The sequence below is a fragment of the Lithobates pipiens genome, unplaced genomic scaffold, assembly GCF_037356315.1.
Source record: "Lithobates pipiens isolate NorthernLeopardFrog02 unplaced genomic scaffold, aLitPip1_a1.2 Scaffold_8, whole genome shotgun sequence".
In the NCBI taxonomy this organism is placed as follows: Eukaryota; Metazoa; Chordata; class Amphibia; order Anura; family Ranidae; genus Lithobates; species Lithobates pipiens.
In genome coordinates, this window is record NW_027507903.1 from 551,359,877 (window position 1) to 551,383,320 (window position 23,444).

At 39.8% G+C, this 23,444-nt stretch overlaps 2 protein-coding genes and 1 long non-coding RNA gene across 8 annotated transcripts in view; 1 reads left to right on the top strand and 2 right to left on the bottom strand.

Moving 5' to 3' along the window:
* Positions 1-1,772, bottom strand: part of LOC143960889 (tumor necrosis factor receptor superfamily member 26-like) — a 54,321-nt gene extending 52,549 nt beyond the window's left edge. For both annotated transcript variants that reach the window (XM_077469879.1, XM_077469878.1), the window contains exon 1: positions 1,634-1,772. In XM_077469879.1, the coding sequence (XP_077326005.1) occupies positions 1,634-1,768 (135 nt within the window). In that variant the 5' untranslated portion in view covers positions 1,769-1,772. The remainder of the gene's footprint in view (positions 1-1,633) is intronic.
* Positions 1,773-1,928: 156 nt separating this feature from the next.
* Positions 1,929-8,069, top strand: LOC143960890 (uncharacterized). 2 transcript variants are annotated; one of them, XR_013270381.1, is made up of 3 exons: positions 1,929-2,090; positions 3,340-3,587; positions 6,177-8,069. It is a non-coding gene; the product is annotated as an uncharacterized LOC143960890 (long non-coding RNA). The 2 variants fall into 2 exon arrangements; XR_013270382.1 differs by having other exon boundaries at positions 1,933-2,090; positions 3,430-3,587.
* A 2,261-nt stretch (positions 8,070-10,330) lies between these two features.
* CHMP7 (charged multivesicular body protein 7) overlaps positions 10,331-23,444 on the bottom strand; it is a 36,779-nt gene continuing 23,665 nt past the window's right edge. For 3 of the 4 annotated variants that reach the window (XM_077469882.1, XM_077469880.1, XM_077469881.1), the window contains exons 10-13: positions 21,567-21,627; positions 20,683-20,835; positions 15,613-15,705; positions 10,331-13,429 (exon numbers count right to left, since the gene is read on the bottom strand). In XM_077469882.1, coding sequence (XP_077326008.1) covers positions 13,395-13,429; positions 15,613-15,705; positions 20,683-20,835; positions 21,567-21,627 — 342 coding nt within the window. In that variant the 3' untranslated portion in view covers positions 10,331-13,394. The remainder of the gene's footprint in view (positions 13,430-15,612; positions 15,706-20,682; positions 20,836-21,566; positions 21,628-23,444) is intronic. The other variant, XM_077469883.1, reaches the window with a different exon arrangement.

Genomic DNA, 23,444 nt, shown 5'->3' on the forward strand with positions numbered 1-23,444 from the left:
AGGGCTCATTTACACCGGATGCAGTCAGTTACATTTTAAGTGCTTGCCGTCCGCCCACCGTCAAAAGACGGAGGGAAGGTGCGGCTCTCGTCATACAGCAGCATCCCAGAATGACGCGCTGTTACTAGGACATGGCACGATCCCGATCTCTGTGAAGAGCCACGGCCGTGGCTCTTTAACCATGTGATCGGCTGTGTCCAATCACAGCCGGTCACATGTAAATGCGGTAAGTGCCGTGAATTGTCTCTCCTCGCCTCACACTGGAAGAGTGTGTGGCAAGGAGTGATGATCAGCGGCATCTCCTCCCAGGGGAGACCTGGGCAGGTAATCAGGGCACTGATCATTAGTACCCTGATTACAGGTAAGCCCAAGCAAGGCCCATCAGTGCCACCAATCAGTGCCTATCAGTGCCACCAATAAGAGCCCATTAGTGCCACCAATCAGTGCCCATCATTGCCACCAATCAGTGCCCATAATTGATGCCAGTCAGGGCCTCCCATCAGTGCTGCCCATCAGTGCCACACATCCGTGCCACCAGTGCTGTCCATCAGTGTGGCATATTAGTGCCACCTATCAGTGCCCATCAGTGTGGAATATTAGCGCCTCCTCATCAGTGCCACCTAATCAGTACCACCTCATCAGGGCCCATCAATGCAGCCTATCAGTGCCCATCAGTGCAGCCTCATCAGTGCAGATCAGTGAAGGAGAAAAATTACTTATTGGCAACATTTACTGACAGTAACTAAGAATTTTTTATTTTTTTCCAAAATTTTCAGGCTTTTTTATTTTCTTTAGTAAAAAATAAAAATCCCAGCAGTGATTAAATACCACCAAAAGAAAGCTATATTTGTGTGAAGATATTGATAAAAAGATTTATTTGGGTACAGTATTGCATGTCCACGCACTGAAAGCTAAAAAATTGCCTGGGCAGGAACGGGGGAAAGTGCCCTGTATTCCGGTTGTTAAACACAGAATGAACACAGCATAAATGCATACTAAATAAGTGCAAATGAAAGTGTGAAACACATGTAAACGCAGTTTAGGAAAAAAAGGAAAAAATTTAAATAAAGGAATTTTTTTTCCAAAAAAGCACTGCAAACACACTTAAATTATAGAATTAGCCAAAAAGATGATTGTAATGATTGTATTTTATGAACGTTATTAGATTCACTCTCTAGTGGTACAATCCTGCTGAGACTGCTAAGATAATGATTACTGTATTCAGACAGTCTGAGCAAAAACAGAGAGTTAGTACCTTACGGTGACTGAAGCTTTACTCTTCATGTACACTAGCCCTACTCTAATATTTACTATGGCCCTGGGAAAACGCAAAACGTGGCAAAATAACCGCAAAAACGTGGTGCAGTTTTCCTGCGGTTTGCGGATTCCCACGGCCAGCAGTCTAAATGTTCCTATCCTGAACGCAATATTTCTGCCTAAACGCGGCAGCTCCTAAGCTCTGATGTGTGCACGGACACATAGACTATTATGGAGTCGAGTTTAGGGGCTTTGACAAACAAAAAACACCAAAAGCTCCTAAACTCAAGTTTTGCAACTGCCAGAGTAGGTTTGTGTACATGAAGTGTCTTTATCAGACTTCTTGTGTGCTCTGTCGGTGCCCTCTTACACTCACCAGCAGTAGGATGATTACGAGGCACTGAGAAGTCCGTGACGTCCAGAGGGAATCGCACGTTTTTTGACCAGATGGGAACTCTGGACACACTCTCTCCATTCTGATCTGCACAGTGTGTAAGCAACAGTCAGTCATAATAAGGAAATGCACCCATTTGTATGATTTTTTTTTTACTTCCTTGTATTTTCCCCCGCCTATTAATAATTATGTGATTTTCATACACAAACAAACCCAAGGATAAACCGAGGAAAAAAACAAGCTTTACTTACCACCAGCCCACAGACAACCAATTAACCTGTCTAACAATATGCGTTAAAAACAGGGGTTTAGTCTGCACACATTTGCAAATACATGCATAAGTCACAGAGCCCCGCCAAGGCACCTCGGTATCTTTGGACTGAATATGATTTTCATGCAGCAAAACAGGCAAGCCTGGCAATGTGTGCATTGAGCACAGGTAAACGCACATGCATTACTGTTCTTTGGCATGCTGAGTTGTATTTTAACATGCACAGCATTTCGCTGTAATACTTTATTTTTTACTTCAATAAGCTTTATTTGTAAAGGGCACTTCAATGGACTGTTTGGCTCTTGCGTTTATGCAAGTTGCAGCAAACCTACAACTGTTTACATGCACTGTGTCAAATTGTTAAAAAGTGTATCTTTATTTGATATTTTCATTTTTTATGTGAATGAATGAGGGTACTATGTACTCCTTATGCATTCACATGGGGGGGGGGGGGTATATGATCTAAGCTTGTCACCTCATCCCTTTAAACCCAAAACACATATTAAGTACACAGGTTCTGTAGCTGATTAAAGTGCAGAATGTTTTTTTTACATTTTTTTTATCTTAATGCATTAAATGCATTAAGATAAAAAACCTTCATTTTGCAGCAGCCACCTAAAATTTACCTGAGCCCCATCTTGATCCATGCTTAGGCCATCTGATTGGTTGAGATGCAGAAGCGTTGCCATTGGCTCCCGCTGCTGTCAAATTCAGTTAGCCAATCAGCAGACAGAGGGGGCCCCCATAGCAAGCTGCTTGCTGTGGGGGCACTTGACAGGAGGGAGGGGCCAGGAGCACCAAAGAGGCACCTGAGAAGCAGAGGATCTGGGCTGCTCTGTGCAATACCATTTCACAGTGCAGGTAAGTATATAACATGTTTATTTAAAAAAAAAAAAAAGACTTTACAATCACTTTATGGTAGTAATTAAGGTGGTTGTAAACCCTTTCCAACCACTTTATACTACAGGCAAGCCTATAATTAGGCTTGCCTGTAGCTATACTGGATATCGCCTAAACCTGCACGGTTTAGGAGACATCCCTGTATTTGCATGTGACAAAGTCATCAGCACATGCACACTTAAGCAAACTGAAAGTAAAAAAGCAAAGCAAAAAAAAAACGTACGTGCCGTTGCTTCAGTTGTACTGTGCTGTTATCAGCGGCTCCTGCGCACATGCGTGGGAGTGATGTCATTGCAGCTCCGGCCAATCACAGCGCTAGAGCCGTGATACCCGGAAGTAACCCCCCAGATTGATGTCAGAGCTGGGAATGAGGACCGCTGTGGAGGCTTCGATCTCAGGTAAGTAATTCATAATGAGCTAGTATGCCCCAGTAGAAGGATGAAACGCGTAGGGCCCGGTTTCTTGCTTTTTAATCTCGCGATCACTGTTTTATTTTGTTTTGTATACTTTTTTGTAGGTTTTTATGAAAATAAACAGTCATTTTGCTTTTTGATCTACACCATTGGGAGCTTGTGTTTTTCATGTTTTACATATCATCTGCTCCAAGATTCATTGTTTCCATTGTGCAAAAGTCTCCTGATGACATCACAGACTGGCTCGTATTAATGGAGGATCATCCATGACCCGGCATATAATCTCTGCATGATCGGGGCTTTACATGCTTTTATGATCTGGTGTTGCTGACATGCAGGTCCATCAGCTCTGGTAAGAGTATCCATCTATATTGTTGTACTGATGTCATCATCTTTAGAGGTTTACTCAACTGCTGGCCTTTTTCCTCTATAAACCAGTCGGCTTTGTGGCGGATCCATCAAGTATCTGGACAGACACTTTATGGACTTACTTATATTTATATATTTTTTAATCTTTATTTTTATTTAATCACTGATTAGCATATTTAGGTTGATGGTCACTTTTAGTGTGTGCCATAAACATATGGTATTTTGACACTAGCTCTACATTTTATATTTCTTTTTTCACATGAATATTTGTCACATTCGTATGTAGCAGCTTTCTTTTTGATTGTTTCACAAATTAGCACAGTATTGTTTCTTCTTTTTTTGCCTTAAGCATACTAGCTCATTATGCCTTTGTCTTGCATTTGTTTTGGATTTTTTTTACAGTATTTACAACCACTTGAAATTCACTTAATGCCTTAGCTGCATTAAATTAGCGTCAGAACCTGTGTAAATAATATGTGTTCTGGGATGGGGTGGCAACCATAGCTGTATCTGTGGCCCCTCGTATTTTTAAGGGGCTTCCAGATTCCAATTAGACCCTTACAACCACCAGGCCGGGGTTTTGGAGAAGATGCTCTTGTCCTCATCAACATGGGTACAGAAAGGGTTTTGCCAGTGCTACCCTCCCCATGGTGAAGGCATCACATCACAATTTTCTGGTTTTCCTCGATGTTTCACAGCAAGCAGGAACCAAGGATAGAGATAATGTATAGAAATTATCGTACGGCAAAGGCTTTTTTTTGTTGTTTAGTCTTTCTAATCATGCGCAGTCTGTCATATCTGATTTTTCTCGTACAAAAGCATACATTAAGCGAAAATTGTTCATTCTGGTGATTTACAAAAGTAAATTTGGAAGTTTGTCCCTTCAGAAATTTTAATTTGTAAAGTCTGAATTGGATGTCGAAAGTTGTGTACACGCTATACGGAAATCGAACGCTCCATGCAAGATTTTCTTATAGTGTGTAGCCAGCTTTATAGGTTTACTTGCCTTCTGATTTTTTTTCCATATGTGTTGGGAATAAAAATAGACATACTGCTTTTGCTTTTCTTATGAGTGTTGGCACAGTGGTGTGGTGGTTAGCACTCTCTCCTAGCAGTAAAAAGAGTCGCTGGTTCGAATACCAACCATGACGCTACCTGCCTGGAGTTTGCATGTTCTCTCTGTGCCTGCGTGGGTTTCCTCCCACGCCCCAAAGACATGCTGGTAGGTTGTTTGGCTTCTGGCCAAAATTGGCCCTAGTATATGAATGGGGACCTTGGATTGTTGGCTCCTTGAGGGTAGGGACCAATGTGAGCGTCCAATGTACAGGGATAGGGACAATAGTAGACACTCAGGTTGGACTGGTGTCTTTATTCAACCTTACTAACTATGTAACTTAATCAGTAAGTGGTCTACAGGGAGCTGGTTAAACAGGTTGTAAACATAAAAAAAACTGTAAGACAAAGGCATAATGAGCTAGCATGCATCTCATACTAGCTCATTATGAAATACTTACCTTAGATTGAAGCTCTGTAAGTGGCACCTGCACATTGCTGAGTCGGCTAACATTTGCCCCAAAGTTTCTTCCGAGGTCGCAGGCTCCAGGGCTGTGATTGGTCAGAGCCACAATTACATCATTCCCACACATGCATGTGGGAGCCGCCGTTCATGGGTGGTTGTTTCTTCAGAGCGCATGTGCCGATGACATCAGCGTATATAGTAAATATCACCTAAACGCCTTATTATAGGCTTACCTGTAGGTACAATTAAAAAGGAAGCCTTACTTCTACTTTAAGAGAATAGGTTTTCAAAACAATGATGTAAATATGTTTTGAATTTCTGAAAATTTAAGGAATGTTTTATCATAGGGTGTCTGTGTCAGTCAGTGTGAACCTATAACAGGTAACAGCAGTAAGTCTTGAGTAGGGTTGTAGGCCCAAAACCTGTAACAGTAACTAAAAGACTACATACTAATTCTTGAGCAGCAGTGCTGGTTAAACATATGCAATGGTAGACACAGATATGCATTTAATTGGGGGGTCAAAGAAAAAATTACTCAACATTCTACTTGTGTATGTTCTTAGTACAGATCTGCTCCATTGCCTCATCTGAGCTAGCAAAGATCACTTTCCCATTATAAAGAATTCAGAGACAGGCTTGGTATGCCATCGTGAAGATGAATCCCTTAGCTTTTTCTTCACCTCTGCAAAGGTGGCACTGTGTTTTTGTAGCTCCAAAGAAAGGTCAGGGAAGATGGAGTTCTATTCTCACAGGCTAATGTAGCTTTCTGAGATTAAAAAAAATGTAGCGCCAAAGATATTGATGGAAAGACTGAGGGATTGAGTCAGAATGCTGCTGCAGACTTGTCAGTGGTACACCGAAAATGTTATTACAAACATTTTCACCTTTTAAATACAATGCTATGTGTTGGATTAAATTCATATAATACTTCTGGTATTTGTTCATGGTTGAGGTAGCCACTTAGCCTCAGTTGAATGAAGCACATGAAAGCTTTGTAATCAGAAGAACAATAGCTGGACTCAGACTCACCTGCTGTGATATGTGTGATTGCAGGCTTCAAAGGGAGTAAGAGCGAGCTAGATGGCTCATCGTTAATAGAGACACTGATCAATAGTGGACAATACAGCATGCTTCCTGAAGAATGGACATACATGTGAAGGAATACCTCTTGGCGAAATCTATTGGATGGAAGGCAAATGGGGGTGGCTACGAGTGGGCGTGTATGTTTGAATGAAAAAGCTCACACACAATGCTGTCTCTCTGTTTGCTGCAAGAGCCTGCCATGTGGTGGTTCGGCCTACTCTGGGTGATGGCTCCGGCCTAAACCTCATGGTGAAGGCCCTCTCCTGGTCTGAGCCTAGACGATGCAGCAAAGCCTCACGGAGGACCGTGTGATAAGTATCTTTCATATTCTTGGATTATATGTTCTGATTGTAAGCTTTGTGATATTGTAATGTCTTTTTAATACTTTATGTTAGCTTTCCCCAATTTCTTGGGAAATAAATAAGATAGTGTTTTACTAGCAGCAATGTGTGTGTTTTCATAAGTAACTTTATATCAGTGTGCCTAGTAGGGTTTTATAAATTAGATAACTATGGGAAGAGAAAAGGTAATAATAGTTTGTAGAGCACAGAATATCTTTCACTATGAAATGTAATTGCCCCCTAAACCTAATAACTGGTTGTGCCAACCTTGGCGGCAACAACTGCAATCAAGCGTTTGCGATAACTGGCAGAGTCTTTCACATTGCTGTTGAGCAATTTTGGCCCACTCTTCTTTGCAGAATTGTTTTAATTCAGCCACATTGGAGGGTTTTCCAGCATGAATTGCCTGTGTAAGGTCATGAAAAAGCATCTCAATTGGATTTAAGTCCAGAATTTGACTAGGCCACTCCAAAACCTAAATTTTTTCAACCATTTGGAGGTGGACTTGCTGTTGTGTTTCAGATCATTGTCCTGCTGCATAACCCAAGTGCACTTGAGCTCACAAACTGATAATTGGACATTTTCCTTTAAGGATTTTCTGGTAGAGCTCAGAATTCATGGTTCCATCAATTATGCCGAGTCGTCCAGGTCCTGAAGCTGCAAAGCAGCCCCAGACCATCACGCTACAACCACCACCATGTCTGACTGTTGGAAGGATGTTCTTGTTATGAAATGCTGTATTAGTTTTATGCCAGATGTAACGGGCCGCACACCTTCCAAAAAAAGTAACATTTTTGTCTCATCAGTCCACAGAATATTTGCCTAAAAGTCTTGGGGACAATGTTTTTTTTTTAGTAAATGTGAGAGGAGCTGTTGTGTTCTTTTTGGTCAGCAGTGGCTTTGGCCTTGGAACTCTCCCATGGATGCCATTTTTGCCCAGTCTCCTTATTGTTGAATCATGAACAGTGATCTTACCTGAGGCAAGTGAGGCCTGCAGTTCTTTAGATGTTGTTTTGGGTTCTTTTAGGACCTCCTGGCTGAATTGTCATTGTCATGCTCTTGGAGTCATTTTTTGTAGGCCGACCACTCCTGAGAAGGTTCACCACTGTTCCAAGTTATCTCCATTTGGGAATAATGGATCTCCCCATGGTTCACTGGAGTTCCAAAGCCTTAGAAATGGTTTTAAACCCTTTCCTAGTCCGATACATGTACATTACTTTGTTTCTAATCTGTTCTTGAATATATTTTTTTTTAGATTGTGGCATGATGTGTAGCTTTTTGTGATCTGTTAGCATGCTTAACCTTGTCATAAAGCTTCTATTTATGTGATTTCTTGATTCAACAGGTCTGGCAGTAATCAGGCTTGGGTGTGGCAAGTGAAATTTTACTCAGCTTTCCAAAAAATTGTGGTTAATCACAGTTCATTCTTGATTCAGCATGGGAGGGGCAATTACTTTTTCACATACAAACAGGCAGGTTTGAACAGCTTTATTTCCCTTAATAAATGAAATATTTTGAAAAACTGCAGCTTTACTCAGGTGATCTTTGTGTGATATTAAAATTAGTTTGATGATCAGAATAATTTAAGTGTGAGAAATATGCCAAATAATAAGAAATCAGGAAGGGGGCAAATACCTTTTCACAGCACTGTATAAATTAAATATATATATATATATATATATATATATATATATATACATACATACATACACAAAAAAACAAAAAACTTATGTAAGTTTTTTGATGTTGACAATGCACATTGCTAGAATAATGTATGTTAGGGATTGGTTAGATCCCAATATAAAGATGGCGTGGTGAGGTCAGAAGTCCTACTGCTTCGGGAACACGTTGAATGACGAAACTAGCAGGGCAGGGCTAGGACATGGGGTTCATCATGCTTGCTGGGTCCCCACACGTGGCTTGTCTATTGCATCCGGAGGCTATTGCCACACATTATCTACCGACGGTTTCCTTGTAAAAAGCATTGACTGGGACTCCATTCCCAGTCAATGCTTTTTACAAGGAACCCCCGTCGATAGAGTGGTCTGTGACATCACCACACACCAGCAGGCAATGTGAATGAATTTTTGTTGCTGCCGAGTGTATTTTTATATTATCCTTTTAAATGTGCTTGGAAAAGTTTTTATCGTTGGAATAAACTCCTAAAGAATTTACCGCACATGAGTTCCCGTCAGTTTTTTTCTCCTTTTATAAAACCTGAATGGAATCGCTGAGCTGAGCTGGTAAAATAAAGAACAAAACTCTATGAAAATGGCTGTGTAACAAGACCGTGAAAGACCTGTGGCTCAGCATCCAGGAACACAGCCCCGTGACCGAGGAGAAACACAGGCAAGCGGAATCCTTCAGTCACTCTTGCGAGAACAACTCCCGTAATTAGGAGTCCATCAGATCTGGTAAGAAGCCATCTGGCCGCTTGTTTTTGTCCCCCGTAAGGATAGATGTTCAATATCTGATATACCTGTGTAGGATGAATCTGATACAGCCACAGAGTCTGTAGGATCACACCAGCTGTTTTCATCTCCCGCTTTGGACTTTTTTTCTATATACATATATAAATTTATTTTTTGTATGTTTTTGGACTTTTTTTTGAGGTTTTACCATCACATATACACATTTTCATATGCACTTGTGTGTTGAATTGTTGATCGTTTATTTTTGTCTGTAGGTGGGTGTGTTTCAGAAGCTTTTTTACTGTCATTATTTCACATGCAACATGTAATGACCCATCTTTACTTTTTTTTTTTTTTTTTTCCCCCCACATAGTCCCTTCAATTTTTATTTAGATTTTTTTTTGCATTTTTACACAAATAATTTATTGCAATTTTATCCAGATTTTTATTAAAATTACCTTATTTCAAGGGTGTTTTAACACATTTTCACTATTTATATTTGCGCAACTTTTTGTGTTTAGTAATATTGTTTGGATTAAGTATTTAATTTAATTTTTTACCTTTTACACACCTTTTTTAAAATTATTATCTAAAAGGAATAAAAGACTAAACATGTTGGGTGAAGAAAAAAAAACGTTTCCGTTTCATGCTATAACATTTTGAAAATAATCTTTGTTTATAAAAAGGTTAAAATGTATTCTGCTACAATTCTTTGGTTAAAAACAAAAGCAAAACAAAAATAGGTGAATCGTATTTAGACTGTATGAAGTTAGAGTCTACAAAACTATAATAAATTTGAAATTGATCAATCCTGATGTACTGACTGTCTGTCTCATTTCTTGAGGCTCTAAAATGCCATGACAGTACAAATACCCCCCAAAATTACCCATTTTTGAAAAGTAGACAATACAAGGTATTTAGTAAGAGGTATGATTTTTTTTGAGGTTGCAATTTGTTGCCACTTTTTGGAAAGTGAAGTAAAAAAAAAAAAAAATATATAAGTAATTTGTTACATACAGCATAGGCACTATTCCATGCCAAACACATTCTGCTACTCCTCCCTAGTATGGAGATACCACATGTGAGATTTTTTTCAAAGCTTAGCCACAAAGATGTGCCTGAAATCCAAGGAGCACCTTCAGGCTTTCAAGGATCATAAAATTAGGCATCCAATTTCCTGACTGCCTATCACGTTTGGAGGCCCTGGAGCACCAGGACCTTAGAAACACTCACAAAATTACTACATTTTGGAAAGCAGACACTTCATATATATTTTTTATTTTTTTATTTTAATTTTTTTTAGAGGCATGGAGAGTAGTTGATTTCATTTTTCTGACACAATTTTTCAGCAAAAGCAGGAAGAAAATTAAAATTTATCTTTACAGAGTTTTTATTAAGTTTTATAATATATGCACGTACAAACCATGCAATTGGTGAGTACAGTACATTGGATGTGAAATAAAAGTTATATACCAAGACAGGGTTTTTCTACACACACAGAAAAACATAGTGCAAGTAATACTAATTTAACTAAATGCAACTAATAGTCAGTCAGTCTCAAGAATGAAACGATTTTGGGGTGGCGAGGAGCAAAAAGGGATGTGATGTAAAGTGGGAGTCAGGTATAGGGGGCATGGGTGAGGCCTCCCATGCGGCCTGTACAATGCATTTACTTAAAGAGGAACTGCAGTCTGCTCATATAAATTTGTAATAAAAACATCTTTGCCATTTTAAAGCTTCCCTCCAACCACTTTGTATATTTTATATATACTGTGATTCTGTACTTGCAAAGTATGCTGCAGAAATCTCCCTCCACTGAGTCAGACGGCATCCATTTTAACTGTGGGCAGCTGAAGCTGCTGCCTGCTCACTGGATTTACACAGAGGCACACCCCCATCTTTGCAGCTCTCATTGGCCCTCTTAAGACTCCCCGCCCCCCTTCCTCAGGAGGAACTCTCAGGAGAGTGGGAGAGAGAGAGAGAGAGAGCTGTGTATGATGTCATATACAAAAGTCTAGGCTTTTTTTCCAGACAAGAAACAGTAAGTGGGCTGTATAAGGTATTTACTGGCAGGAAAAAAAAACAGTTTTACTATCCAAAGTTAAAGCAACAAGGACAGAAGATTTAATAGATAGTAAGATGAAAAAAATGACTGTAGTCCCACTTTAAGGAATGGGCGCTGTCTGGCATCCCAAGATAGAGCTTGGTAGCATTTGAGGGAGTGGGGAAAGAGGGAAAAATTGGAGGTGCACTCGTGTAAGTGCTGAGAATAATGATCCTAGCAACACATTCATGAGAAATAGTAAGGAAGTAGAAAAAAAAAAAAAAAAAAAAGACAAAAAGGAGTAGTGAAAAAGAGGAATTTGGGGGTGGTAGGGGAAAAGGAAAGTAGAAGGGGTCCAGCCAGATGTAGCCTCTTTTCCAGTCCCTTATGTAGTCAAAAGGGAAAGAAGTGAACAATCGAAGTTAAGGTTTTGGTTATATTTCAACCAAGGGGTCCATTGGCTTCAGAAATTTGGAATGAATATCATGAAGTATAGAAGTAAGTTTTTCATGAATCATGGTACCCATAACCCCTGCTACACCTCCATGAAGTTCAAAGTTGGCAATCTGCATGCTTTAGCAATAGTTTGGTGTGACTAGAAAAACAAAGGATATTAGTTTCTCATCAGATCTATGAAGGTCAAAACACAGGTGTGTGCAATAACGCTTCCCATGGATTTCAAGCTTGCATTTTGTTAACAATGGTTTGGATTAAATGATATCTTCTAATCCACAATCTCTGGACCTTGAGGCATTGCCACCAGATGTGGCACATTGCTGGAACCCTACAGCCACGACATCAGAATGACGAAGCTTAGGGTGTAAATTTGGCTATCCGCTCCCAGGTCATATACCGGCAGTACAGTACTTTGTGGGCACTCTCCTGGGCTAGGACATTGGTGGAGCATGTAGCTGTAGCTTTCCAAATCTTATGAGTCGGAAATGTCTAGTGTTTTCCCTCAGTCTCATTACCACTGAAGACTGTATTGTGGCTTAGATTGTTGTGTGGGGGAGGTTAAAGTGGTGTATGTAAATTTGTCAATAAGACATTGCTAACACGCAATATGGGCATACATAGGATTATACCCCAAATCACATTCCGCTACGCTTCCTTAGTATGGGGATGCTACATATATAAGACTTTCAGTGTTTGGGCCGATTATCTACTGGACCTTGTGTATCACAAACATCAACCAATTGACATAAAGAACAGTGTACTGTAATGCTCACCTCTGTATGAGTGGTCAGGGAATATAGCTTAAATCAGCCATAGATGGATCAAATCTCGGCCAGTTCAGGAGGGACTGGCTGAGATTTGATTTATGGGCAGGCTTTTTATTGAAGTCAATCCATCGATGCGAATAATTGCTAGCAGCACTGGTTTGGCAACATTGTGACTGGTGTGGCAGTAAATCAGGGACACTGTGGCTGATTGCTCTGGTATGGTGACACTGTACTGATGTGGAAGTCATGAGGGACACTGTAGTTGGCTGTACTTGTATGGAGACACTGTATTGATGTGGAGGTCATCAGGGACATACAGTGTCACCAGCACAGCTAATCACTAGCCACCACAGCAGAGCGTCACCCTAGTGACACTCTACTGGTGTGGCCAATGATCCGGGACACTGGCTGGCTGCGCTAGTGACACTATGCATTAAAAAAAAAAAAAAAAAAAAAAATCACAGAATGTTTCTTGCAGTGTCAATCACTAAGAACAGAACACTGGCTGCAACATGAAACACTTGTTTACATATGTAATCACTGGGAGTGGTATACTGGCTGAGCGGCAAGTATTCAAACGTTATTTTCAATCTTTTTAAATCTACAGATTTAAAAATAATAGCTATTGATCCTGCTATGAAGGTATTTGTTCAAGCACTTCTTGTTATGCGATAACATTCTCTACCCCTGTCCCAGTTCTACTCTTGCATTGTCATTCTGTCACTTTAGGTGAAGACTGAGCAGCTGTGCAGATGCTCAATATACAAACATAGTCCACCTTTGTCACCATCAAAAAATCTACCGTGAGAAAATCACTGCAGCTATCGTTAGATTACATAAAAAATAAAACAGGAAGTGACTGCAAAGAGGTTGCAGTAAGTCAGCAGTACTCAGATGCAAAATAAAAATAAAATAGGTCAAAACAGTGTTTTCAAAAAGGCAGAAAAAAAAAAAAAAACACTTTATGATACACACTGCAACAGCAAAAATGGTCATGTAGTTTGGGCTTACATCTACTTTAAAAAGTTATTCTGTAAGGAAGGATAATTTAAAGATTACTTGGTGGGCAGAGAACATTACAAGAGCAGAATGACAAGAGCTTGCATACAAATATACTGCCAGGTACAGTCAACTTCACTTTTGGTTGGATCATCAGGACTCTGAGGTGGTCACTGGGGCAATAAATACGGTGTCCGGGGTGCATCTGCAATCAAGAACAAGGCAAAAATAATAAGATAGTCTTCCTTTACATTGGGAAATCTTTAGGATTGCATAGACCTGTCCTGATAAGAATGATCAATAATTGCTTTCCAGTGTACAGCACTCTGTGAAACACATTTCCTCTGTTAAAGCCACACTAAACCCATCGATTTATCGATACCCAAAATAGGTAACATTGAAGGCATGCCGTGCATGGCAACTCTCAGTTACTTGGGCTCTCCGCTGAACTGTCAGGCCAACAAAAAGCTGGAGTCATAATTGATGCATAACTGCATGTCCAACACCATAGAAACTGCAGATCAAATAGAGGATAAGATGGCAGCTTCCTTAGCTGTAAAGGACAGAAGGGTTTAGTTCTGCTTTAATAGAGAATGTAAAAATAGTTTTCTACACATTTAACAATCAGGACAAAAATTCATTTAAAAAAATTGTATTCAGATTATTATGAAATTTTGCACATTTGGTGTATTTTGGCTGCAATTTCTGACCTCTCCTTATGAAAGGGTTAGTTGCCTGGCTGTCCTACGCATTATAGTCACTGACTCAATAGTTTTGCAGATCCCGAGTTCTGACATCACAATGACTTCACCTAGCATGTGCAGTGCCAGGAAGTACTGAAGCCAGAAACAGCCAAGAGTACTGAATCATAAAATGTGCCTCGTACACAACAACCTATTGAGGCTTACCAAGACTATAGACTCACCTTGTTTTTTTCTCAGTGTAAACAGTGAAAGGATCTCTGCGACCAGCGTATGCAAGGGCATTTATAACATCAGAGCGCCTGAAGCTCAGCAATCAAGGCATGAAAGAGCGCCTTGGAGCTCAGTAATCACCATATGAAAGAGCGCCAGGAGCTCAGCAATCACCATATGAAAGTGCGCCAGGAACTCGGCAATCACAGCATGAAAGTGCGCCAGGAACTCTGTGTTTACTGCATGGAAGAGTATCTCAAGCTCTACGATCAGAGTGTGGAAGAGAACCTTGAGCTTTGTAATCACCGTATGGAATATGGAGCTCTGCAATCAGCCTGTGAGAAAGTACTTGATAAATGAAACAGAATGCAGCGCTCTCACCAAGGGAGTCTCCTGAGTATAAAAGTAGAGTCCAGGATAGGGTGCTCAGGCTGTTGTGTCCTCCATGGACAACACTTAGGCAGTCAAAATAGGAAAAGCCAGAAACTCCATATCCATATGTAAACATTTATTGGTACATGTAAAAAAGATACAAGGGCTGATGCATTTTGGCACACCGCCTTGGTCACAGCAAGTCGGTGTGCCAAAACGCGTTAACCCTTGTATCTTTTTTACATGCACCAATGAACTTTTACATTTGGATATGGACATGGAGTTGCCGACTTGTCCAATTTTGACTGTAGCATATGTATATATATATATATATATATATATATATATATATATATATATATATATATATATATATATATATATACACACACACACACACACACACACACACACATACACATACACTAATATATATATATATATATATATATATATATATATATATACATACATATATACACACATACATACACACACACACACACACACACACACACACAACTATAAAAGACAGAAACAGTTGAAACAGTCAAACTCCAAATCGTTTTTTGGATTGGATATAATTTCTTACCCGACAGTTTCAAAGATTAGCAAGTCTGATATTAATAAAAAAAAAAAAAAAAAAAAAAAAAAAAAGGGGGATGGAGTAGTAAGAGAAAGATTTAAAGGTTTAAAGTGAAAACTGATGGTAGATAATAAAGAGTAAAAATAAAGAGTAATTAAGCTGGAAATTTCATTGATTGCTTCTGATCGATCAAATATCTGTGTTTCAGGAGAACTGGTTGCAATTCAGAGGAATTAAGTAATCATTTTAATCGATTTTTTAAAATTTAGATATTTTCAGTCAAATCGCAAATTGTGGAACAATACCATGTGTGCATGATTGTTTACGATCATTCATATTTAACTCAATCACAAATTGTTACATGCATTGGCACCTTATTGCCTTATTGTTATCCCATCACATCAGGGCCAAGTATACAGGAATTGCCATTATTATTGGCAATAAGTGAATGAATTACATTATAGATGTGTCTTGTATATAAAAATCTGTTGCTGGTTACCATGAAAAGAGACTCACCTCTGTTTCTCTCAGGTGTGACAGTGATTGGAATCTTGGGAGCTGTGATGGGAACATCAGGAAGATTTACATACAATTGACTCATGTCAAAAGCTGAAATTAACAGAGAATTAATTTTGAGGGAAAAAAAAAAAAAACACGACAGACCTCCAATCTACAAAAGATTTACATTAGAAAGTAGAAGGTGGGTTATAACCCATGCATTTCTTTGTTGTTTGCCACACTGGGGAGATTTTCCCTTCACTTCCTGTCTGACAGTTGCAACAGGAAATCTCTCCAATGTGATGGAAATCCACTCGGATACAGGTACCTGCTCCCACTTTCACCCCCCCGCAGTCTTCTGGGACACATCACAGGTCCCAGAAGACTTCGGGTCCATTCACAATGCACAGTCCGGCTCAGGCATACGCAGTATGTTAAGATGCCGGTGCTGAGGACAGAAGGTGAAAATAGGCGAGCACAGCGCCGCATCGTGGCACAGATGAGTGGCTGTTTATTAAAAGTCAGCAGTTACAGTTTGTGTCACTGCTACCTTTTAATTTTTTCACAGGAGACTGGAGCTCCTCTTTAACAAGTAGTAAAAGGCATAAAAAAAAAATAAAAAAAAACACAAACACACACAAGACCTAACTGAACTCTCTAGCAGCAGGCACTATGAAGGAATTCATCTGAAGATTTTGACGGTAGATTGCAGTTGGGTTCAAACAGTTTACTCTTTTTTTTCTTGTTTGTCTTGCTCTCCATTGACATTAGAGGTCAGACAGGCTGCCAAGTATCTGCTGCCTCATAATACGAGGACAGGAATTTTGATTTCTGAGTCTTTTGTGAAGATAGAAGATGAACTTTCCTGCAGTGCCTGCAGCTACAGTGGTCAGGGAGGATGCGTTACAAAGTACAGGTTCACATGGGTGTGCGCAGCTCATTGCATTAGGGTGTGCACCCCAAAGCTCAAACACGTGTCTGTGTGTGTGTGTGTGTGTGTGTGTGTGTGTGTGTGTGTGTGTGTGTATATATGGTGTCAGTATGACCTTGGATGGTGTCAATAGAGCAGTGGACATGTCAGTAGCACAGTGAATGAGGTCACTAGGACATAATATCGTGTCACTAGGGTAGAGGACAGTGTCAGAGCAGAGATTGGTTGGCAGTAGGGCAGTGGATGGACTTTTTTATTATTTTAGTATTTTTTACAATATATTTTTTATTCTGTGGGTTTGAAAAGAAGAATCGCGGTCTACCCACTACCTGCCTGCGATTGGCACACCCGGCATACCCTGTGCGCCCGCCTATGCTGGTTCACTTTTGTATCAAAACCTTTTATGGATTCCCCCAAATGCCATCAGTCCAAGGTGCCTCCACACAGACCTCAGATACAGTGCTAACCAGTCTATCATTCACCTCTACATAACCTGTGGTCACACCCACATACTGCAGCATGGGTACCGGGTATGACAAAAGTGAGCCTGTGTTTTGTTTCAATAATTTTTATTGTTTTACAAGCAAGACATAATACTGAATGAGGCACCATACAAAATAAATTGTGTATATAAAAGTGTCACACAACGTCAGGTTATGTAAATTGTACAAAATACAAAGTTCCACACCCCCTAGCGTTATATACAGTCTGTTCATTCGAATGGGGCATAAACCATGTTCTTGATGACAACACAAGAAAAAGTGCTACAACACCTGTATAAAAAGCCCCCTTCCGTGAACCTGCATGTTAAAGAATAAGTTCACCTTTGGGAACATGTAACATGCTCTCTCTCCTGCAGCCACTCCCTGATCTGAGCACTCTGTGACAGAAGGTGGGGGAATCTTCTCCCCAAACCTGCTGTAACTGTTTGTAAGCAACACGGCTGTTGAGCAGTCTGGTAGTTCATAGATTCTGGAATCACAAAAAATAGAACAGAGGGCACACAGACCTATCCTTAATATGAATCTTTAATAAGTAAAAAGAATAAAGGAACCCACGTGTGTACACACACACTTGGGGTTGGATGTGTGCATGTATACATGTACACAGAGATAGATCGATCGCTCTCTGTATGTGCATGTGTGTTTATATATGTATGCAGGTTTTTTTTGTATCCTATGTATGTGTACACTTCCTTTATGTATATGTGTACCTCCCTCTAGACCAGCAGGTTTAAGCCTGCGTGCTTTCAATCGGGTAGAAATAGAATATAAGAGGAACATTGGGAAAAGTAGCAGCACAATCTATAGAATTTGTTTTATTCACGTGTGGGAGTACACACACACACACACACGTGTACATGAGTTTAGGTATTCACATTTATACTTCTATATATTTTTATTCACGTATCGGTGTACACACATACATCATTGCCTAAGAGGTATAGCTATGAGTGTAAATATATATATATATATATATATATATATATATATTTTTTTTTTTTATTAATATCTTTTAAAAATTGTATAGGTGTATGGCTGTTGAAAATGCTAATAAATACAGACCTTCACATTTTTAAGATAATCCTTTAGAATTATATATGTCTAATATTGTATTTTAACCTGGAGCTTCGACTTGTGATCGAGATTGATATCAGTTAGGATCATATGCAACCTCTTTCCTACTTGGTATCGGCTTAGAAACATTATAATAATAATAATAATAATAATAATAATAATAATAATAATGAGGTTACTGATTCAAATAGGTGGTCTCTAAGAAATTCATGGCAGGTGAAATTCTGGGGACCGAATCTCATCTCCCGGTGGCATTCTATTTGTTAATGTGGAGAGCCATATAAAATGAGTCCTTATGGAGATTTGACTTTGATACAGCAGTTGCCACAGGTTAAGTATATTAATGCTGTGGAGGCCAAAAGTATTAGGATGCCTCTTGCTATATCATCCCGGCTCCTTCTGGCAGCATGTGCCCCAGCTTAGAGCGCATGCTACGATTACCGGTTTTACGGCAATCCCGCGGGTGGCAGTGACATCAGAGGGCTGCTTTTTAGCCATGTTACACATTGGAAGATTTAACCACTTCCATACTGGGCCAATTCTGGCACTCCTCTTCTACATGTAAAAATCTAAAATTTTTTGATAGAAAATTACTCCAACCCCAAACATTCTATTTTTTTTAGCAGAGACCCTAGGGAAATAAATGGTGGTCATTACAACTTATGTCACGTGGTATTTGCGCAGCAATTTTTCAAACACAATTTTTTTTGAGAAAAAACACAAAAAAACAAACCAAAAAACAAAACGAAAGTTTGCACAATTTTTTTGTATAGTGTGAAAGATGATGTTACGCCAAAGTAAATAGATACCCAACATGCTTTAAAATTGCGCACACTCGTGGAATGGTGCCAAAGTACTTTAAAATCTCCATAGTCAACGCTATAAAAATGTTTACAGGTTACAGAGAAGGTCTTGGGATAGAATTGTTGCCTTCGCTCTAACATTTGGGGCAATACCTCACATGCGTGGTTTGAATGCGGTTTACATATGTGGGCGCAACGTATGTATGTATGCGTTCACTTCTGCGTGCAAGCACATGGGGATCGGGCGCTTTATTTTTACTTATTCTTTTGATCACTTGTATTCCTGTTACAAGGAATGTAAACAGCTCTTCTAATAGGAATAGGGCACGACAGGTCCTCTTAATGGTGAGATATGGGGTCTATAAGACTCCACATTTCTCATCTAGGCTGGAAAAACCACGATCTCGGCTTTCCATCCAAATACAGCCGGACATGACATAACATCGCGCCCTGCTTCCGAAGGTCATAGAGACTGCCGGGGACCATCTGGTCCACCGTATTCTCTATGGTGAAATTCCGCTGCCTGTGGGTTCCTTCTCTAACTCGCCGATCGTACGGACGAGCCAGTAGAAGCACCGGAGGGAGGGGGAGGCAGTTGCAGGCATCAGATATCACCACTCAAAGCCCAGGATGTCATATGACATACTGTGGTATTTAAGTGGTTAAAATACCAAGGGAAAGTGGCATTGGAAAGGCTTCCTCTGCTGAACAGTTGACTGGCCAGGGACACATCCCCGGATAGCCATGTATCACAATTTCCTTTTTTTATAGCAACAATTATATATTATAGTTTATCCGACATCCACTTGTGAATCCCCTTTAGACATGCTGCATCATAGGTGGGCTGCAATAAAGACATTTATTCATGAATACATTTTTTTTTAAATAATACTATTACTCTTACTATGCATATGGACTTAATCAATAAGATGGGCTGTACATAACAGTTGTTCTTGATTGGTGGATCTCAAGTTCATGCCCATTGGCGGGGGTGAGTTACTCCCACCATACTGATGTCACAATTCATTATACAAGTATGGGAACTAGACAGTCCTGTTGGCTCTGAGGAAAAGGCAAGTCCTCGAAACTCGTTAGCCTGCTGTAAATTTCATCTGCTATGTGTTATGTCGCAAAAGCTGCCGTTTGCATGTTGAGCTGTGATACATGCGTACTTTGAGTGCATTACCTATTATTTTACTTATTAAGATTCATCTTTAGGATACCGCACTAGGCCTGTGCGCCCTCTGTTCTATTTTTTGTGATTCCAGTGTACTTAGACGTCCCCAGTCTTGAGGGCAGCAAGGTGCGACTTATTCAGACAAGCGAGGACGCGAGTCTAGACAAGCAACATATTTGGGCCCACTTCCAAGAGCAGGAGATTTGTATTTTGTACCTTGAAGTTCATTGATTCTTCCTATTTTTTGTGAAACTGCCTGGCCATACAAGCAGTTTACACTCACAGTGTAACTATAAATGCACATTTCTTTGCAGGTAAAAAAAAAGTGTGCATTTCCTATGTATTTTTTTTGTAGGAAATTACCTGCAATAAAAAAAAATTAAAAAAAAAGCGGCATTTTTTTTTTTATTGAACTTATCCTTTAACGTTCAAAGTCTGGAAACAGGTGCATCTTACCAACATACTTTACCAAAGTGTAAATGTGTGAATGGAAAGCTAGAAAACGGGTGAAAAATTTGACATGTAATATTAGGTCTTCTTTTTAAACCAAGCTCAGAACAAAATTAAACGAAAGTGTGTATGTATATAATGCATAGTCACCTTCATTATTCTGCACAGTAGGAAGCCTTTGTGGGGAGATGCCCCCCGCTCTGATTGGTCCCAGTGGGACATCAGGAAGGTCTGTATAAATTTCTGTATGCGTTTCTTGGAGAATCTCGTTCAGCTCTCTCTCCAGCTCGTCTGCATCCACATCTGCAGGAAGAGAATATGTCAAACATGAGAAGTGATAACATTTATTCTTGTTTACTTTCATACTGAATTTCTGCTAGCTACATTGACTTGACCCATCAAAGTGAAGATTTAAATGTAAAGCTTAAAATAGACTGCAAGCAGGCAGGCTATTATCATAGAAGAGACATGAAATATAATACAATGCCTGGCTGCATAGCTCAGCATACAATCGCCAACACCGTCCCTGCACATGTGAAAGAAATTGGGTCATCCCGTGCCAGCAAATAGAGCTGCCAGAAGATCCACACCAGGGGAGAGGATGCCAGTGCCAGCGAGGGACCCAGACTGTTAGGCACAGAGTGTGTAATCTTCTTTCCTGCAATCATGCGTTGCAGGAAAGAAAAATCGCTTGATTCTCTCTATTGTGTTCTCCAGGCAAGGGGGGGCACGCAGGGACTCATCCCTGTCAGGAGAACAGAGTGATTACTGCTAGCAGCTATAGCCAGTGGCAATAATTGCATGATAAAAAGCCGACATGCTGGTTGTACCCAAATCAGTCGATGGATTGACTTGGGTACAAGCAGCCTGCTCATAGATGGATCGAATCCCAGCTGGTCCCCGCTGAACCGACTGAGATTGAATCCATCTATAGTCAGCCTTAGCAAGTAGGTAAGTATATTTCCTTTAGTTCTGCTTTAAGTAGAACATTTGATTACAGTTCTAAAAAGGTGCACAAAGAGAACTCTACTTACCGATATCCCCAGGCACTGCCCGAGCCAAGGTCTCACTAACATCATCCTGAAGGTCACAAAACTGCAAGAAAGTGCAAAAGGCAGTCAGTCAAAGTAATCTGAGTGCAGTGTTGCATCCATAAAGAGGAAAACATGGCACTATAGAGGTCAGCTCTGTGGATTGTAAGTGCAGATGCACAATATACAGTATTGTACATGAGATGGTACACAAAATATGACTTTAAAATTAAGTAAATTCTTAAAAAATAATAATAATATTACAGCTGTATCGAAAATTTTGAAAACAAGATTAACATGAAAACAGATAAAGAAAAATCTTTACAAGACCAAAAACTCTCAAAAGGGCCTTTTACTACTTGTAAGTGGTGCGAAGCATAAAGGTTATGTGTGGAGACCTAGGTGACATATTTATTCAATATCAAAGCTGAAGGCCATCCAAAACTATTGCTTGTCAAAATATACATGTAGTGATTCAAGATATTTTCTAAATGATGTTACCAGTGATGGCAAATGCATTATTTTTAGCTAAAAGGATTCCTGCAATTTTCTGCCTTGCAATCAATGTTTTTGCATTATGCACAATCCACAAAATAAACGTGGCCAGTCTTTCTTAGACAGATGAATGACATGTTTTTCAAAGACTGCTACCTTATAGCAATGAGTAGCCACACACCAGGCACTGCAGAGTGCTGTCCAATATCTGCTGTCAGTCACACTCCATGGCCGCCACATTGTTTGCTGTAGTTATATGACTCACTTACTTCCTAGGCTTTTGCTCACAGGACCTGTCCCCTCATTTAATGGAAAGTCTAGGTCTTTGTAACATTCATCACATTTATAATATAGACATGGGATAAGCAGCTGGGTCTGCTCCACTTTGTGCATTCAAACGTTTGCCTGCCCTTTGGAACAGTTTGTGTGCCACAGAGCTCTTGCAGCCCCTGCTCTGTCTCTCCTGGCTGACATCTGAAGCTTGTCCCTAGTTGGAATGGAGGACAGACTGATAAAAAGTCGGGAAGGACAAAACACGTCAGGCGTGAGGAGACTATGACATCACGCTAGTCCAGCTGTTGGAAGCACTGCGTTCACGGTCTGGTAACTGGGAGTGTTTTTCTGATGCACTATTACTATAATGCCAATGTGAGTGTATTTAGGTTTTATCATAATAAATAGCCAGTGAGCACTATATAGTCTTTGTGAGTACATGGAAACTTCCTTTCACAAGTGGACCCTCTTAGTGGAGAGGATCAGGGAAGACTGTCACAAAGTGCTGTCCTTGACCTCCTTTTAATAATGAAGTCCATCAGATGAGGGGACTATACATCCGATTATGCACCTGAGTGGATTTATGATTTTTTGGCACTGAAGAATTTGGATTGATTCACTGCATTTGTTTTGTATTTCATTATCAAGCACACTGGGAGACTTTATGGACTCAATAATTATGTATAAAGTGTAAAATCTGGTGCAGCTCTGCAACTAATCAGCGTCCAGTTTTTTTTTTTTTTTCCCCAAAAAAAAGTTTTATTGAAAAAAGGTATGAATAGATACAAAATGATGAACAGAAATAAAGTACATCAGGTACTCAACAAGTCATTCAAACGTGACAGATCTATGAGGTGTATAAATACCCTAAAATGGTACAATACTTTGAAATAACTTGACTAGCTTTGGATTCTTAAAAGGCTCTACAGGAATATAGACCCCAAGGAGGAGAATAATAGATTAACCCAGTATCAAGGATAATAGATGTTCACATTCTCGAGTATATTTCTAACAAAAGGACACCAATAGACAAGTTACTAGACAGGGGTGAATGAATTAGGTACATGCCCTAAAAAAATGGTGCAAGGTAATATATAACTGCCAGGACTTAGG